The 20,001-nt window shown below is 38.5% G+C and overlaps 1 protein-coding gene across 1 annotated transcript in view; it reads left to right on the top strand.

Moving 5' to 3' along the window:
• LOC149848945 (sulfatase and phosphatidylinositolglycan class N domain-containing protein) overlaps positions 1-20,001 on the top strand; it is a 169,914-nt gene that overhangs the window by 60,925 nt on the left and 88,988 nt on the right. The window contains exons 3-4 of the mRNA XM_089998238.1: positions 352-507; positions 1,363-1,656. Of these exons, the coding sequence (XP_089854364.1) occupies positions 352-507; positions 1,363-1,656 (450 nt within the window). The remainder of the gene's footprint in view (positions 1-351; positions 508-1,362; positions 1,657-20,001) is intronic.

Genomic DNA, 20,001 nt, shown 5'->3' with positions numbered 1-20,001 from the left:
TTGGCTGTTTCCATCATCACAAGCAATGTGCGTGTTTCTATATACAGGGGATATGAAACTTTATGATGTATACAATGTGCCTTTAGTTGGTCTGAAAAAGTTTCTAAATGTGCTAGGGCATCTGTCTTGAATCGTGGCAGGCAGGTTGGATCTTTTTCTCTTGCATGTCATGAGTAATCATCTCTTAAAAATGTGAACTCTCAAGAATTGCTTTTTTTCCTTGACTCATTGGCTTGAAACATGGGCTTCTTGCATTTGCTAGTCAATCAATTTCCTGTCATATGTTTCTTTTGAATTATAGATCAGTCTTAAGTTTGTTATTCTTACTAGATCATTCTTTCAACTTTGCAGGCTGGAAGGCAAATCCTGTTGAATTTGATTCACTTTTCAACAGGAGCCATCATACATTTGCTTTTGGAAGTCCAGATATTATTCCAATATTTTGTGGAGCTTTACCACACAGTACATGGAACTCCTATCCTCGTGAATTTGAAGACTTCGCATCTGGTTAACTTCTCATGCTGGTTTAAGTAGATGATGGGAATGCATGTATATGGCTTCTTGGAATAATTTTGTTGGCTGAGAACTAGGATGCTTGTTGATTCTATTGTTTCGTTTGAATATTTATATGAGCTAATATAACTTTTCTCTTGACAGAGTGGACTTTGAATTTCTACAAATTAGTAAGATTAGCACATTGCTAAGTACTTGGGCTATTTTTGTTTGCAGGAAAAGTTTGGGGTGGAGGGGAGGGGTTTTTGGCAAAGTACTTGGGATATTTTTGTTTGCAGGAAAAGTTTGGGGCGGAGGGGAGGGGTTTTGGGGGAAACAGACAGTGAGCCTCAAAGGTCTTATTACAAAGTTAGAGGCCTATCTAAACTACCTCACAAAGATGTTCACCCAACTCCCAATGAAAAACAGATCCCTTTCCAGCGACCCACGATACATGTGTACTTGGTCGCATTACAACTCTGCGGCTTATCACCCTTCATTGTGATTGTAATAACCTGCTCATTCCAATCCATGCCAACTTACCATATGGTGCTAAAAGAAAGCATCATATGAAAAATTGGGAAAGTAAAATATTGTGAAGCATTTCACTTATTTTATAAATCTGTCATCCATTATATATGTTTTAAGATTCAACTTAGGTTTATTATTTATTGTCTATTGATCATAAAGTTCAGAACTGTTGTTCAAGAATGTAAGTGAGAGATTTATTAGTACTGTGATATTGATTATTTTTGGGAGAACATGGACCATCCCCTTTCTTTGTACAGGGTGTTGCTTCTATAACTCTCAATTTATTTGACACCGAAATAATTTCTTGTGACATGTTACTAATTGAGGGTTTTTGTGCAGATGCATCCTTTCTGGATGAGTGGTCATTTGATCAATTTCATGCACTTTTAAATAGATCCAACGATGATCTAAAGCTGAAACAATTACTGCATCAAGATAATGTAGTCATTTTTCTCCATCTTCTTGGTTGTGACACAAATGGTCATGCACATAGACCCTACTCTTCGATCTATCTAAACAATGTCAGAGTGGTTGATCATATTGCTAGAAGAACATATGATCTTGTTGAGAGTTATTTCAAAGACGATGCAACAGCTTATATATTCACGGCAGATCATGGGATGAGTGATAAAGGTATCAAACATTGTCCTCATGCTACAACCTGTGTACCAATTTGTTACTGTTATTAAGTTTTCTTCGAAGTGTCTGTGACAGTACACATGCTATATATGCTGATTGGAATTTAAAATTTATGTCTGCATCTTGTTTTGATAAGGATCGTTGGAAGAGATCTAGTTTTCTAGTATTTACTGTTGAAATGTTGTCCACAAAAAAAGTTGAAGCTTGAGTAGTGTATTCCCGTCTTGGCTAGTTTATTTTCTTTTGGCGAACCAATTTGAACTGCAGTGTGGCTGATATCTAGATCAAGTTTATCTAAAAAAGTTAAATATCAGAGGATCTTATTGTTGGTTTCCTCTCTGTTATTGAATGTATTGCATCATGAAATTGATCTGTTTGTTTATGCCTGTCAATTAGTTGTAACCTTTTCTGCTATACAGACACCAGAATGCGGAACTTGTGTCAAAGATTCTAACTTGTTAGCTAGCAACCCTATCGATTTTCAGATTTTTTTTTCTGATTCCAGGTTCCTCGTCCTTGGATTCCTTCACCCTATATTGGAAAGTATCATTTGTCATTTCATTTTTCATTTTGGCTTTATTAGAAGACCCTTTTCTGGACCTTTCTATTGGAAAGTGGCAAGTAATTCAAAGCCTAAATATCAGCTGACATGCTTGAGATGTTGGAGAATTCGTTTGGACTTTAGTCAGAAATTCTAAAACTAGAAATATCTGTCTTTGGATATGTAACGAGGACCCATGAAAAAATGGTCAATTTTTATTTTTTATTTTAAACAAGTACGAAAACATTTCCAAAAACTCGGGGCTCTTACAGTTAAACACAACCATCACCACAAGGGATCTTATATTCATATTTCAAACCATATCAAACCCAAACTTTATTTATTAAAATGTATAGTGTCTGAGACATAAGCAAACAAAATGTAAATAAGGCAAAAAGAAGAGTCACGTTGTCCAAAAGCATCTGCAAAGCAGTCGTGTAGTCCTCTCGTAGCTCCTCTCAAAGCAAGTTGTCTCACTAAGCATCTGAGGCTCTGAAAAACTCAAAAGTAGGGGTGTCAGAATCCAAAAATTTTTGTGTACGAATCCTTCTAATGAAACAAATAAGTAAAAAGAATATAAATAAGATTCATGCAATATTTTAGAGGGATGCCAATACTGACATGAATTCTTAACACACAAGTTATTAAGCAATTATCACAATTAACTATTTATAACTCAATTAACTATTTATATAATAAAGAACAATTATTAAGCACGAGGGACAATCTAATAAACAATAAAGATCACAAATTAAGCAATAAGGACATTTAACATGCATTAGAGAATGAACATCATGCATTCACCAATATATCATAATTAAGGAAACTAATAAATATGCATGATCTAATGCATAACAAAAATATGCATCATTTCAGTGCACATACATGAATAAATTATTATCTTTTATCAGAGTTTTCTTTGTATATGGATGTCTTTATTAAATGCACACAATTTAAGTTCCTCTTTTTTATTACTGTTGCCCGCGTATTCTCCAAACGGGTAAGAATTCTCGAGGTCAAGTAAGGTTTTTAGTGTAACTTAGCACACAAGTTGTATTTTATTACTGGATTTCAAATTTAGGTCTCGACCGAAACAACCTTCGGAACATTAGACGTCCAAATCTAATACCGGGACACGAGGGACATCCAAATCCACAAGTGTTACTTTCTTGGTATACCAAAACAACAACTGTGTCTACACACCACCCCCAGATAAAGTGGCAGATTCTTCCTAAAATCGTGGTCAGGAGAAGAACCTCAATATCAGGTTCAGAGACAACAACAACGCACACGGAGTTTTACTATCCTTACAGTTCCCCCAAACCACAATGTCCAAGATTCTTATACTATAAAAGGGATATCAAGGAAACATAAATTACACTGTTATTCGATTTCTTTTATCTTGTTACTAATTCATTTCTTTTAATTTGCAATTTAACATGCATAATTAATAACACAAGTTCACACATCCACATGTGAAACTCTTTAGGGGACCACAACTCATGGCAACATGGAACAATGTAATTAAAACCATAATATCACATTTGATCTTTGCAATGCATAACATCTTAAACAAAGAGCAACACATGCTCAAAGCTCACACAACCCATGATGATCCATTTTGATCGTCTATGCATTCTCATGCAAAAATCATAAATCACATGACATGATGCATTCATTCCACATGTCTCTTCATGCACAATCATGTATGTCAATATAGAAATGTGCATGAAACACCAATATTCTTATGCATGAGTATGAGTTTACATATTCATGTCAAATGCATGCTATCATTCATGAATCACTTCACTTAAAACATGTGAACTTGCATGAAAAACATATCTATCTCACGTATGTATATGCACATGAAAGCACTACACATTATTACTTTGAGCATGCATAGCACAACCAATCTAAACATGTGGAGAATATCATTCTTTTGCATGCACATGGCTAAATATAATATGAATAGCAAAATCTGTAACTTTACAAGCATAGTTGAAAATAAAATATGCTTATATGGCCCTCTCACTCATGCACAAATTGAGTCTATCCCTACACATGAAAACCGTATGTATAAGCCCAACTGAGTAGAGCATTTTTTGTTCCAGAGAATGTGAAATTTGTCAGACACACAACCATGTACTTGTACTCTTCAAAATCTACTTTTAAAATTCTCTTTTTATTTTATTATTATTTTTAAATCAACACCCGGTTGACTGGGTCGGCTGGGGCTCGACTCGTCCTATTCTGCGGTGTCTTTTCCTTGCTATCCACAATCTCCACTAGCCTCTCTTCTGTCGTAAGTTCGGCTATACTTCGATCGCCTCACAGTGAATCACCTGTGAGGGGCCAGGTACATACCTCCTCAACATTGAGACATGAAAAACATCGTGGATCTGCAAAAACTGAGGAGAAAGTGCTACACGGTACGCGGTCTCCCCAACTCGCTCTAGGACCTCAAAGGGTCCCACATACCGAGGGCTCCGCTTCCCCTTCTCGAACCGGAAGACACTCCTTGTAGGCAAAATTCACACGACCACATGATCGCCTACGTTAAAACTGAGCTTCCTACGTTGCTGATCGGCATAGCTCTTCTGCCTGCTCTGCGCTACAATCAACCTCTACCGGATCAAATGCACTTGGTCCGCGTAGTGCTGGACGATCTCTGTTGACTCCACTGCTCTCACTCCAACCTCATCCCAGCACACAGTGGATCGACTGTTAAATTATGTAATTAATCATGTAATGTAATATATATATATATTATATATAAGGTAATATATATACATATATTAATATATATGTATATGTATCTACTTATTATATATATAAAATATATATTTCTATTTGTTTAGTCGTAGGGGTAGTTTAGTCTTTTCCACTGTTTTACGCACATTCACTTTTATGAATGTGATTGTAAATTAATTTTATTTTTCTTTCTTTTTATTTTTTATTTCTTTTCTAAAAGTACCAAAAGGTACCTTGGGGGGCCCACTCAAATAGACGTTGGGCCCCTCCAACGGTCACATTTGTGACTGTTGGAGGGGCTCCAACGTCTATGAGTGGAGCCCTTCCAAGGCTCCTTTTGGTTATAAATAGGGGCTCTCTCCTTTGTATTTTCCCATGGCTTTGAGTCAAAGCCCAAGTGCTCAATAAAGTGATTCCAATATTTTTATGCTTTTGTGCATTTGTGAGTTGTGCTTTTGTGCACAAGTGTTCTTATTGTGCATGTGTGCCGGATTTATTATCAAGAATATTAAGGTCTTGATCTTAGTATCTTTTTGGAGATACTTTTACATGATATCAGAGCCTCGTTGAAGAAGGAGGATCGTGCATCTCTTCACTTGTGAAGTGCCTCAAAAAACATGTTTCAAGTTATTGAAGTTTTGAAGTGAATCATCTTCTTCGGGCAATATTTTAGAAGCATCTTTTATCAAGAAAGGATTGGAAATCATTTGAGGTAAGCATTATTTTCTATCCTCTTTCCTCTCTAATGGGTGAAAAAGACTCCCACTTCTCCCTTGGTTTAAACTTAGTGGTTCTAACTACCATGTTTGGGCCGACAATATGCAAGCCCATATTAAAGGGAAAGGTCTTTGGGGGTACGTTCAAGGTTCAATATCGGAACCCGAACCCAAACTTACAATCATAGAAAAAGGGGATATTAAGATTCTTGAAGGTGAAGATAGACAAAAGGCCCTATAAGATTATTCCAAAAGGCATGATGAGTGAGAGATGAAGAACTTCAAAATTTTGTCTTGGATTTTTTCATCCGTTGAAACCAAGATCAACGCCAACATCATTAAGTTTAAAAGGGCCTCCGAAGCTTGGTTATACCTTGAAAAAATGTATACTTCAAGGGACCTATCTCACAAATATTACCTCCAAAAGAAGGCTTTGACCTTTTAACAAAACGATTTGTCTATTCGGGAATATTTTGCCGAACTATCATCTATTTGAGACGAGCTTGCTATGCTCGAACCAAAATGGAGCGGAGAAGCAATCGAGTTAAGACACAAACAACTAGAGGAATATTAATTCTTCAATTTTCTAAATGGTCTTAGACCCGAATTTGAGCAAATTCGGTCATCTCTTCTATCCGCCTTCACATCTCCCTCTATTGAAGATGTTATCACTAAGCTAAGTGGTGAGGAAACCCGTATGGGGATTAGTAAAAATAATCCTAGCATCCTTGTTTCACCTTCTCAAAATGATTATGAAGCGATTAATGCTGTGTCAAGACTCGGGAATAATATGAAGGCCTACAAACTTCCTCATTTAAAAAATCAAGGACAAGGAGGAAATGGTCGATATGGCAAAAGCGACTATAGCAAATTAATTTGTCATTTTTGTAAAGAACTCAGGCATATCAAACCCATTTGCCCCAAATGGAGGAAAATTCTTGCCGCGGCTATGGCATCCCAACCAGAAGAACGACCTTCTTCATCAAATGAGTCTCTTTCCCTTCAACAAATTGTGGATGCTCTTCAACCTCTTCTCAAAGGAGGCATTTCCGGAGCCGCTATGTCATCCTCCTCTCTTGGTAAGACATCTTGGCTCCTTGATTCCGGTGCTTCATTTCATATGACTCAAACTTCTTGTTCTCTTTCTAATTTTTCTAAAAATTCTCTTCCATCTTTTGTCTCAACGGCAGATGGAACATCTCTTGAAATTAAAGGAATGTGCAATTTTGAAAAACAAGACTTCTTTATTCCAAAAATTCGTCTTATACCAAAACTAAACTTAAATTTACTCTCCGTTTCTCAACTCTCGGACTATGGTTGCGATATAAAATTCTCTTCTAATAAATGTTGGATACAGGATCGCCAGTCCTGGAAGTTGATTGGGGAAGGCTCTAGGAGCGGAGACCTCTACTATGTTGATTTTCTCAAAATTCCCAAGAATCAATTTTGTAATGTTGCTGAAAACAAAGATATTCATGTATGGCATAAGAGATTGGGTCATCCCAACATTGTTAAAATATCTTATTTGCCTTTTATTAAGCATCTTTGTAATGAAAATTTTGTATGTAATGAATGTATTCTTGGGAAAATGAAAAGTCTTCCTTTTTCTCAAAGATCCATGTTTACAACAAAATCTTTTGAAATTGTTCACTCCGATGTATGGGGTCCGGCTCCGGTGATATCTAAAGGAGGTTTCTCATACTATGTTATCTTTGTGGACGATTACAGTAGATTTAGTTGGATATATTTTCTTAAACATAAACATGAAGTTTTCTCAATTTTTAAAACATTTCATATGATGATCTTAAAACAATTCAATGGAAGTTTAAAAATTCTTAGAACCGATTCGGGTGGCGAATATCTTTCGAATGAATTCAAAAGTTATCTTGAAAATCATGGTATTCTCCATCAAAAGTCTTGTCCTAAAACCCCACAACAAAATGGGTTGGTTGAACGAAAACATAGGCATATTATTGAAACAACACGAACTTTGCTCATTTCACAAAATATTCCGAAAAGACTTTGGGCTGAGGCAACCCTTACTTCAGTCTATCTCATAAATAGACTCCCATCAAAAAACTTGAACAAGGTTTCCCCATTTGAAAAATTATATGAAAAAGAACCTGATTATAGCAGGTTAAGGGTTTTTGGTTGTAAATGTTTTGTCCTTACTGATAAAAATGACAAACTCTCCCCCAAGGCCATTCCTTGTGCCTTTCTCGGTTATTCCGAAACTCAAAAAGGTTTTCATTGTTATGATATTAAAAATGATAAACTATATGTTTCCAGAAATGTAAGCTTCTTGGAAAATATCAGTGGTTTCGAAAAATTTGAATCTAATGACGAGAATATAGACTACTCTTTTCTGTTTGATTTGTTGACTGAAGATGATGGTACTAGTGATGATGAGTCAAATCAAAATGACTCAAGTAATAATGAAACCAATTATGTGCCCCCAACGCTTCATGAAGAACCACATAGAGATCCCATAACCTACACTCATAGAGATAGGAATACTTTTAGAAGTGCCCTCGAAAGATATGATGATGCTAGTGGGACTACTCCTTAAAGTGAGGAAAATCCTCGTAGGACCGAAAGACAGAAAACCCCCCTCTAGGTTCATTTCATGAGTCTTTTTCACCTAAATATAGAGTCTGTCTAAGCGCCATTCACTCTTACATAGAACCTAGAAACTTCGAGGAAGCACAAAAATATCCGGAATGGATAGACGCTATGGATAATGAACTTGAAGCTCTAAGGAGAGCAAAGACATGGGAATTTCAAGACCTCCCTAAAGATAAGAAAGCAATAGGGTGTAGATGAGTGTTTAAGGTTAAGACTAAGAGTGATGGGTCTCTCGAGAGATATATGACCTGTTTAGTTGCAAAAGGATATAATCAAGAATATGAGATTGATTATGAAGAGACCTTTGCCCCAGTAGCTCGAATGGTCACCGTCCGATGTCTTATAACCGTTGTCTCTATCAACAAATGGAACATCTATCAAATGGATGTTAAGAATGCCTTCTTAAACGTAGATCTAAACGAAGAAGTGTATATGGATGCTCCTCCTGGAATAGAGTCCCCTAAAGGAAAAGTGCTTCGCCTTCGAAAGACACTCTATGGTTTGAAACAAGCCCCGGTATGATAGGTTTAACTCTGTAATGTTAGAAAATGTTTTTTTATCCTGTTTTACTGATACTGCTTTGTTTGTTAGAAAATCCAATGTAGGAGCTAAAATGAAGATTGATGATGGTGTTCTTCTCTCCGATCCTACTCCCTACAGACAACTTGTAGGATCGTTGATGTACCTGAGTATTACCAGACCTGATATCTCACATGCAGTACATACAACAAGTCAGTTTCAGCATGCACCAACTTCTGTTCACATGAGTACCGTCTTACGTGTCGTAAGATACCTAAAGCGTACTCTTAATAAGAGAGTTTTTTTGTCATCCTCTTCTGAGTTAAAATTAATTGCTTATACTGACTCTGATTGGGGAGGTGACCCAAATAACCGTCACTCCACCACTGGTTTTTGTGTATTCTTAGGAGACTCATTAATCTCATGGAGATGAAAGAAGCAACAAAAAGTGTCCCTATCATCAACTGAAGCTGAATATCGTGCCATGACAACTACTACCATGAAAATTGTATGGATTCATCAGTTGCTGAAAGACATGGGGAGCACAATTGAAGGGCCTACCAAGCTATGCTGTGACAACAAAAGTGCGATTTATATTGCTAAGAATTACACTTTTCATGAGCGGACCAAACACATAGAGATGAATTGTCAATATGTTCGGGAGGCGTACCTCCAAGGAGTCATTGACCTTCCATATGTCACGTCAGAATATCAGTTGGCAAATTTCTTCACTAAAGCCTTGTGTGCTCAGCGCTTCAACTTTCTTCTTAGCAAACTCTCGGTCATCCTGCCCTAAGTTTGAGGAGGGGTGTTAAATTATGTAATTAATCATGTAATGTAATATATATATATATTTTATATATATAAGGTAATACATATACATATATTAATATATATATGTATATATATCTACTTATTATATATATATATATATATATATATATATATAAAATATATATTTCTATTTGTTTAGCCGTAGGGGTAGTTTAGTCTTTTCCACTGTTTTACGCACATTCACTTTTATGAATGTGATTGTAAATTAATTTTATTTTTTTCTTTCTTTTTATTTTTTCTTTCTTTTCTAAAAGTACCAAAAGGTACCTTGGGGGGCCAATCAAATAGACGTTGGGCCCCTACAACGGTCACATTTGTGACCGTTGGAGGGGCTCCAACGTCTATGAGTGGAGCCTCTCCAAGGCTTCTTTTGGTTGTTATAAATAGGGGCTCTCTCCTTTGTATTTTCCCATGGCTTTGAGTCAAAGCCCAAGTGCTCAATAAAGTGATTCCAATATTTTTATGCCTTTGTGCATTTGTGAGTTTTTGTGAGTTGTGCTTTTGTGCACACGTGTTCTTATTGTGCATGTGTGTCGGATTTATTATCAAGAATATTAAGGTCTTGATCTTAGTATCTTGTTTGGAGATACTTTTACATCGACATGGTCGGCCATACAAAATTTCGTAAAGAACCATACCAATATTGACATGAAAGCTGTTGTTGTACGAGAACTCTGCAAGCTTCACATGCTTGTCCCAATCTTCTGCTCATCGGTCTAGTCGAATGAAATAACAATGCGGACAAATCGGGACGCTCCAAAAGGACTTTCTTGCCCCGATACTAGAGGGTTGCATTATGTCTGGACAACCAGTCCATACTGAGAATGACATCATAAAATGTTATATCTAGTTTGACAAAGTCGGCAGACAACTCATGCCCCTCGATCACTGCTTAAATGACAGGAAAATATTTCCCGCAGGACGAGGATGCACCCGTGACATCGCATCGAGAGCCTTCTCCAGGCTAGATAAAACTAAATCAAGTAAACTCGCAAACGAAGCAGAAATAGAATTGTGGGTCACACCCGAATCAAACATCACACGTGCAAAATGATTAGCAACTAAAAAGATACCTTCGATCAAGTTAGTCTGATTAGCCTGCGTGGTCGCGGTAACTGCGTAAACTCGCCCGTTGGTCTTACGCTGACCCTGCTGTTGCTGAGGCCTATGCTGTTGTTGCTGCGGTGCCTGCTGCTGCTATCCTCCCTCAATCGTTGGCCTGTTCGGACAGTAAGTCGCAACGTGCCCTGGCTGCTGGCACAAGTAGCAGACTCCCTTGAACATCAGACAAAAGCCCAGAGGATGGCTCTTGTTGCACCGCCAGCACACAAGTGGGGCCTTCTCCCGCTGCTGCTGCCTCTGCTGGGGTCGACCCTGCTGGGGCCTCCACTGAGTCCGCTGCCTCTTACCCCTCTGCGTCTTGCCGCCCGTAGGTGGGTTCTTCCTCGCTCCGCCCTCAGAACCACCCTCATTGTTGCCTCTTCATTGCAACCCATCCCTGAACCGCTCCCACTCCTCGTTCAGGACTATCACATACTCTATTGCGTCGCTGAGGGTAGTAGGTCGACTCATCATCATGCGAACTCTAAGTCCATCCTTCAGCCTGCGAACATATTTGCTCGCCCTCGCCTTGTCATCCGCAAAAAGGTTCGAGCAATACCGCTCTAGGCTCCTAAATTTGGTGGTATAGTCCACCAAAGTCATACCTCCTTGAGTCAACTCAAGGAACCTCTGCTGCATCCTTTCTTGTGCGTAGGAGGGAAAGTATGTGTCTAGAAACTCCTCCCTAAAAACCTCCCATGGAATCACGTTCAATCCATCGTACTTTCCTTCGCAAGGTGTCCCACCACTTCTTGGCATCACCCTTCAGATGGTACATGCCAAAAGCGGCCTTCCTGTCCTCGAGGACAGGTAGGACATCGAATGCCTGCTCAGTCTCCTTGACCTAGCTCTCGGCTGCCTCTGGGTCGACCTTCTCTGCGAAAGTGGGTGGATCCAACTTTAGGAACCTCTCGTAAGTAACTGTGTTGGGGTTCGGAGCGACCTCAGTTGGATGGACACAAGTGACTGCCTGCGTCGTCACCGTCTCAATCAGAGTGTTGAGGGCATTCATCATGAAATCCTTCTGCTTTTGCTAATTCGCGGGAGCACTAGAAGAAGTCGAAGCGCCCTTGTGTCGATACATCTAAAACATGATTTTTTTTTAGAAAGTCATGCCTTGATCGATCTTACCCTCTTAGGATTGATCCCGTATATTTACAATAAGTACTATTTTACAAGCACATCATCTTTTTTTTAATTCATATTGCAAAAATTGTGAATTAAACCATGAATACATAAGGAATTCACATACTTTCATAAAAGTACCTGATAGCCTTACCAGTGAAGGAGACTGCTCTGGAGCACGAGGCACGACTTGCTGACATTTTTAGACATGACTCAATTATCAACATAGACTTTTAGTACAAAAAGATGATAGAATATAAGATTTTGTAGTGTGCTCTGTTACCGAACTTGGTACGACCCCAACTCGTACCCATGAAAAGTGGTTAAATTTTTTTTAAACAAGTGCGGAAACATTCCTAGAAACCCGGGCCTTACAGTGAAACACAACCACCACCTCAAGGGTTCTTATACTCATCTTTCAAACCATATCAAACCCAAACTTTATTTATTAAAATGCATGAGTCTGAGACATAAGCAAACAAAATATAAATAAGGCAAAAATAAGGGTCACACTGTCCAAAGGCATCTTCATAGCAATCGTGTAGTCCCCTCGTAGCTTCTCTCAAGACAAGTCGCCTCACTGGATATCTGATACTGCAAAAAATACAAAAGTAGGGGTCTTAGAATCCAAAGAATTCTGTATACGAATCTCTCTAATGAAACAAATAAGTAAAAAGAACATAAATAAGATTCATGTAATATTTTAGATGAATGCAATTATAACAAATTCATAACTCAATTAACTATTTATGCAATATAAAATAATTATTAAGCATGAGGACAATTTAATAAACAACAAAGATCACAAATTAAGCAATAAGGACATTTAGCATGCATTAAAAAACAAACATCATGCACCCACCAATATATCATAATTAAGGGAACCAATTGTTAAAATAAGTCGACCTCTAAATAGGTTGAGCTCTTAAAGTTTTACTTAAGTCTGTTTTTGGTATTCTCTAAATAATGAGGGACCCATATGTAATTTCTTTCTTATGGCTGATCTCTATTTAAACAAGTAGAGATTAGACCTAATACACGATTTTAGACTTCTCTCTTTACCTCTTTTTCTCTTCTTCATGGTATCAAAGCCATCGACCTTGGGGGGCGTAGCTTCGGGGTCTGCGCCAAAGTGTGCGTGAAGGGTACCCGATCGTGTGAAGGGGTGTGACTTCAGGGTCTGCGCCAAAGCTTGCGTGAAGGGGGCCAGACCTAAGGTGTGTTCGATTTTTTTTTTTTGGAATCGAGTGGTATAGATCTGATAACAGATCTGCAGTCTGACAAAAGTCATGACTCAGATCTGTAATCAGATCTAAATGTCGAGGTGGAAGTATGGGTTTCAGTACATGTATGGTGCAGTAATGGTGTAGTGAAGTGGGTGGCGACCAATTTTTTTGTCGTGGGTGTGGGTGGCGACCAGTTTTTTTTTCGTAGGTGTGGGTGACGACCAGACTTGTCATGGTTTTTTTTTTTGTCGTGAAGAAAAATCTGGTCGTACGTCGTGGACCTGCATTTTCTTTTGGATCTGATCGTATGTTCAGGTTGTTGTGAAGATTAAAATTCTTATATCGCCATTAATTTTTATGTTCTGGCAGTTGAAAAAAAAAACCAAGAACTTTTATCGTCATAGATCTGCTTATTTCTCTGGATCTGATCGTATGTTCAGCTGGCTGTGAAGCTTATATCGTCATTTGTTTTGGATCTTCTTTTATGTTCTGGCTGTAACAAAAAAAAAACAGGAACTTTTATAGTTGTAGATCTGCATATTTCTTTGGATCTGATCGTATGTTCAGGTGGCTGTGAAGCGTATATCATCGTTTTGTTTTGGATCAGCATATGGTTTTCTACCTTATGTCCTGTTTGATTTAGATCTGATCACATATCTGGGTGTTGTGGTGAAGGCCGATCTCTATAGTGGATCGGTTCATGGTGTACCTGGTCATTTACGAACTGTGACATTTTTTTTTTGTGTGCACGTGGACATCTATTGCAGTAGTGTCAGTGGTTGTGGCTTCTTAGTTTGTGTTATTCATTATGGGTGTGAAATTAAATGAAAGTAACTATGCAAGGTGGTCCAAAACCTTTATGATGTCCGTGTCTGAACATCGTAGAAAACATATTCTATTGGAATATGAACCTGATGATAAAACAAGAAAATATAATACTTGGGACGAAGATAATGATATTGTTATGCCATGGATCATGAATAACATTGAATCTCATATTGCATGTGGCTTAATTTATTACAATACGACTAAACAGATGTGGGACACTCTTCGAGATACGCACTCTCAAGAGACCAATGTGAGTCGTATTCTGCAAGTTGAACAAGAAATATATAATTTACAGCAAGGTGATTAAGGCAGCCTTTGAAAGTCTGAATGCTCACAGGCCTCTGTGTTGTTCCAAACAGAAGGATCATCAAGAACAGACTATGGTTGCTCGGTTCCTCACAGGTCTATCATCAGAATTCTCAGTTGCAAAAGTTCAAATGTTGACCGGGTCAGATGTTCCTACTCTCGCTGATGCATACAATCGATTGAGTAGACTTGCCATCTCTCTTCCACAATCTCAACCTGCATCTCAGTCATCTGCTTTAGCTGTACTACCTAGTTATGGACGAGAAAATACTATGCATGTTAGAGGCAACGACCGTGAAAGAGGTATGGGAGGTAGAGGCAAACTCCAATGTACCTATTGTGGAAAATCTGAACATTTAGAGGACCACTGCTGGGATAAACATGGATGACTAGTTTTTTCTCCGTTGAAGCCAAATGTTCCAAAAGCTAATGTTACAAAACTAGAGGTGGAGCATGAAACCAATTCTTCTAGTGAATCTATCACTCTTAGCCGTGCAGAATATGAAGAGATGGTTTCTCATCGTCCTTCAAGTTCCTCTTCTCCTGTTGCTAGTGTGGCCTACTCTACTGGAGACCATCTTTCTCCCCATGATAGTAAGTGGATTATTGACTCTGGTGCATTTAGACATCTATGTGGAAACTCTAAAAATTTTTTAGATCTAAAGGCTATTACTGCACATCAGAGAGTTTCATTAGCTGATGGGAGTTCCTCCCCGGTTCTTGGTCAGGGAAATGTCTCTATATCCTCTTCCTTGCAGTTGAAAAATGTCCTTTATGCTCCTTCATTCCCTCAAAGTTTATTATCTGTGAGGTTCCTTACAAAAGAGCTAAATTGTAGAGTGATATTTGATCTTGTGTGTTGTCATTTTCAGGATTTGTTGATGGGGAAGAAGATTGGTGGAGGCTATGAAGAAAATGGAGTCTACTATCTATATCACCCTGTGGGAAACATTTATGCTGCAGTCGATTCTTCCTCGAGTCCTGTTCAGTGGCATCATCGTCTCGGACATTCTTCATTGTCGAAGCTTCGTCGTGTCATTCCTCAAATTCCGTCTACTACATCATTCCAGTGTGAAACATTTCAGTTGGGCAAGCATCATCGGAATTCGTTTCCTTCTAGTCAGAGTCAGTCCAATCATAAGGTCTTTGAACTTCTTCATGCGGATGTATGGGATCCCAGTAAGATTCCTACCAGGACCCAATGTCGTTATTACCTTGTTATTGTTGATGATTTTTCTAAGTTGTCTTGGGTCACAACAACAACAACAACAACTACGCCTTCATCCCAAAACAATTGGGGTCGGTGATATGAACCAACAAAGAAAATCATTATGGGTCTTCCACATAAATCCTTCTCCTCCATTCATTTCTATCCAATGCCATGTCCTCGGTGAGGTTCAAAGCATTCATATCCTTATCACCTCCATTCATGTCTTCCTAGGCTTACCCCGACCTCTTTTAACTAATATATTTTCCCATTTCTCCACCCTTCTAACTGGAGCATCATTAGGCCTTCGTCGAATATGTCCAAACCACCGTAAACGATTCTCTCTCATCTTATTTTCAATGGGTGCAACACCTACCTTCTTACGTATCTCCTCGTTCCAAATCTTATCTTTTATTGTATTTCCACACATCCATCTCAGCATACGCATCTCAACTACACTCATTTTTTGAATATGATGTCTCTTGGCAGCCCAACAATCCGTACTATATAGTAAAGCGGGCCTAATAGTCGTCCTATAAAACTTTCCCTTCAACCGCAATGGCATTCTACGATCGCACAACACTCCAGTTGCACTCTTCCATTTCATCCACCCAACCTTTATCCTATGATTTACATCTCCATCAATTTCTCCATACTTTTGAATGATAGATCCCAAATATTTGAAAGAATCTAAGTTGTCTTGGGTATTCTTAATAAAAGAAAGATTCGAAGTTCCTTGTAATAACCTCAATTTTTGATAATTTATTTGTTTAAAAATAATGGATATTTTTCTAAGTTTGGGCCTCGGATCCATTACCGTTATCGGATCCATAAAAGAATCCGTAAATAACCCACCAATGGGGGTGTTAAATTTTACTTATAATATTACTTATTAATTAAATAAATAATTAATAGTATTTATAAGAAAAAAATAAAATAGATTTTTGATGCAAGGGGTCGGACCCATAGTGAGGATCCGCTGTGCAGGGGGGAACCAGAACCATTTTTGAAATGGATCCTGTATCGCGGGTCATGGGCTCGGACCCGGACCCGAGTTCAATTTTTAAAAGAGGGGAGGGGCGTTAAAATAGGAATCGTGCCTAGGGCACGATTCTTGTTTTCAAGAATCGGAAACAGAAGGGGGAGGGGGGGTTACGTAGGGCGTAACCAACCCCGCCTCTCGTGATAAAGGGGAGTGGAGAGAGGGTTTCACCCTCTTTACTCAATATCTCTCTCTTCCCTCGTCTCTCTCTCTGTCTGTGTGCGCGCGCCGGAGGAAAGGAGGTCGCCGGCGAGCTGCGGCAACCAGCAGCCATCATCGACTGCAGCGAGTACTCCCTGTCACGACAGTGAGTGGAGCAACACCAGTCGGCCCTGCCTTCGCGTCCCCAGCCTCCGATCGCTGGAAAAACTTAAAAAAGGTATGGGTCTTCTTGGAAACAGGGTGAGGGATCGAATAGGGGTTCGATTCTGTGCGTGTATGGTTTCGAGATGAGAAAGTCCGGGGGGTTTCAGTAGCAACCCAATCGATTTGGGGATTTTGCTGTCAACCCCATTTCGGAACCCAAGTTAATGGTTGGGGGTTTTCAGTTTTCCGATTTGGGGTCTATTTTTCAGTAAGGGTTTCCTATTTGGGGGGGGGGGGCTCGATAAATCCAAGTTTATCAAGAAGTGGAAATTTAAATCTTGACTGTACCAAGTAATGCTATACAGAGTTACCTAAGTTTACCTGTCACTATTGTTGTGCATATATTGATAGGCATAACAGGGTTCTGGAGTTTTTCGTAACCCTGTTGGTAGTAGGATAGCGGAATACAATTTGAATGGTGAAATTTCTGTTAGCCGAATCTTTTAAGTCTATTTCTTGTAAAATGTTCAGAGTAGGGTTTGCAAAACCCCAGCTATGTAAATCTTTAAATCCTTGGGTCATTGATATCTATTAATAGATTTGTTGCTACTCGTTATTTTAGTGTTTTCTTTTCTATCTGACAATAAAGTGAATCTTTATGTTATAGCATTCGTTAATAGACTTGGTTTCTTTTTTTTTTATCAACATAGCTACTCCTGTACTATCATTGACAGATATTCAGTCAGAACTTAGACGATTGAGTTCCCTGTTATCTATTCACACCTGTGTTGTTATTGATCGATACTAAGTCTGGACACTTATGTGTTAATTACCCGTACTAGACTTGATCCTAATCAATCCTGTGTTTGTATGTTCTCTTGTTATGTTGATCAGCCAGATAAATGGGAGCTAAATATTCATCTGAACCTAATAATAGACCCTTGTATTTGGACGTGTGGACTGTTATGAAGCAATGCTGCCGGTTCCGAGATCAGTCCTAATTTAATAGGCACCCGCTGTTATTTCGGGACAGACTGTCTATGCCCATGAGTTGTTTTAAAGTAGCTCAAGCTGGTTCTTGAGTGTGGCTTAAGCACCAAATTTGTAAGATGCAACGTGGAATTATTGAACCATAACTTGAAAATTTCAGCTGTCTAATAGTGTTCGTTATACACTGTTCAGGAAGGATGGAAACATAAAATCTGAAATTTTATACGTGAGGTGTCTTGCCTTGTTGTCTCTAGTTGACCATTATGTTCCTGTTTAGAATTCCATGTGTTATTTAAAGGCTTGCTTATTGGTTTGCTATGAAAGTTTATGAGTAGCCTTGACTGATATGAATTAGTTTTAATAAAAATGTGTTCCAGCTTTAATGAATATTGTGTATGAGCTAAATTCTGATATGAATAAAGGAAAAAATCTTGGAACCTACATACACTTATATATGTGTCAAGAACAGGCTGGAATGTTATTTAGAAGAAGGTTATGTAACTGTTATTGTTATGTTTATGGTATTCATGAATGTGAGCATGATCCAATTATTGATAATTCTTCTTGGGTAAGAATACTTGAATTGTGCACTCACACACTCAAAGAAGACATACTTTGATTAATATCCGTATGTGATGTAGGTGACACACACATAGAGGAAATGCATCTGTTTAATAAACGACATGCATATAGTTGGATTATGATTGCATGAGTGCACATGCTTTTGGCATTTTGGCTTAGTGTTATGAATAAAACACTATCTTGGTTTTATTATGTGATGCATCGATGGCCTAAATGGACCGTCACCGGCCTGGAGAGCCGTGGGTTTGGTTTCCTATCACATATGTTTTTAACAGCATCACTTAAACCACATAAGATGGTTTTGCACATTACTACACTGTTCTAGTGGTTTATACGGGCTGGAGTCCCGAATGGGTCCCCGTAAGAGAGAATGCGGGTTTTCACTTTACTTTTGCAATTGGTGTTGCAAACTTAAAGAATTAACTTAAATAAAAATATAATGAATAAGAACAGTGTAATACACATTCTGGGATATCTCATCTGGAGTATGAGAATCTTAGATATCCGGTTTTGAGGTAAGGATACAAAAACTCCGTGTGCTGTAATTTGGTCCCCTGAACCCAATATTGAGGTTCTTTCTCCTTGCCACGGTTTTAGGGAGAGTCTGCCACTTTACCCGGGAGTGGTGTGTTTGACACAACTGTTGTTATGGTACCAAGGAAGTGACACATGTGGGCGTGGGGTGTCCCTTGTGTCCCCGACATTAGATGTGGAGGTCTAATGTTCCGAATGTGATTCGGTCGAGGGCTAAGTTGGAACCCAGTAATAAAATACAAATTGTGTGTTAAACTACATTGAGAACCTACTTGACCTCGGGGATTGTACCCGTTTGGTGTATCCGCGGGCAACGGTAATTAAGAAGAATAACTTAAAGCTGCGTGTATTTAATAGGGCATGCATATGGAAAGATGAAACTTAAATGAAAGATAACAGAAGAAATCATGCATTGCACATAATCATGCATTTTCGTGTTATGCATTAGATCATACATGTTTAAATCATTCTCTATATCATGACATGATTTGGTGGTAGCATATGATTTACTTATTGAAATCATGCTGTAAGGTTTGGTTATTTAGTTTTTGATATATGGTACTGCTTTACTGTTCTTGACTGGTGAGCATATGTAATTGTTGGTAGATATGAATATTTGAATGCTGCAAATTTTATATCTGTACTCACTCAAATCATTGCATGAAATTTTATCCATGTTCTTTGTCTCACCTGGTTTCTTTAGAAGTAGTTGTGCTAAGAATTTCGGTTCTAACACCCTACTTTGTTAGTTTTTCACAGGACATGGTGAACAGTGAGACTGGATTGGCTACTGGGGATGGATGAGAGTCATACTCGCGCTTGTCAGTTTCAGCAGGGGACAAAGTGACTCTATTTTTGCTTCTTTTAGTTCTTTTTACTTTCTGCAGTTGTTACTTCACTTTTGAGTTGTGTATGAGACTCTTATTGGTTCATTAGTAAAAGAGTTTTAGTTGGTTCTTATGGATGAAGATTGCAACTTCGTTTGTGTTGGTTGGGCTATCCAATGGAAATTGGAACTGTGAGGACCTCGGATCTCTGGGAAGGTTTCCGTATTGAAAAAAAAAATATTCCGCATTTTCAAAGGGTATGAGTTGGGGTCGTTACAT

The sequence above is a fragment of the Nuphar pumila genome, chromosome 1 (genome assembly GCF_984573655.1).
Source record: "Nuphar pumila chromosome 1, dmNupPumi1.hap1.1, whole genome shotgun sequence".
Lineage (NCBI taxonomy): Eukaryota > Viridiplantae > Streptophyta > Magnoliopsida > Nymphaeales > Nymphaeaceae > Nuphar > Nuphar pumila.
The sequence above is the reverse complement of the archived record's forward strand: the minus strand, read 5'-3'. Positions and strand labels throughout refer to the sequence as shown.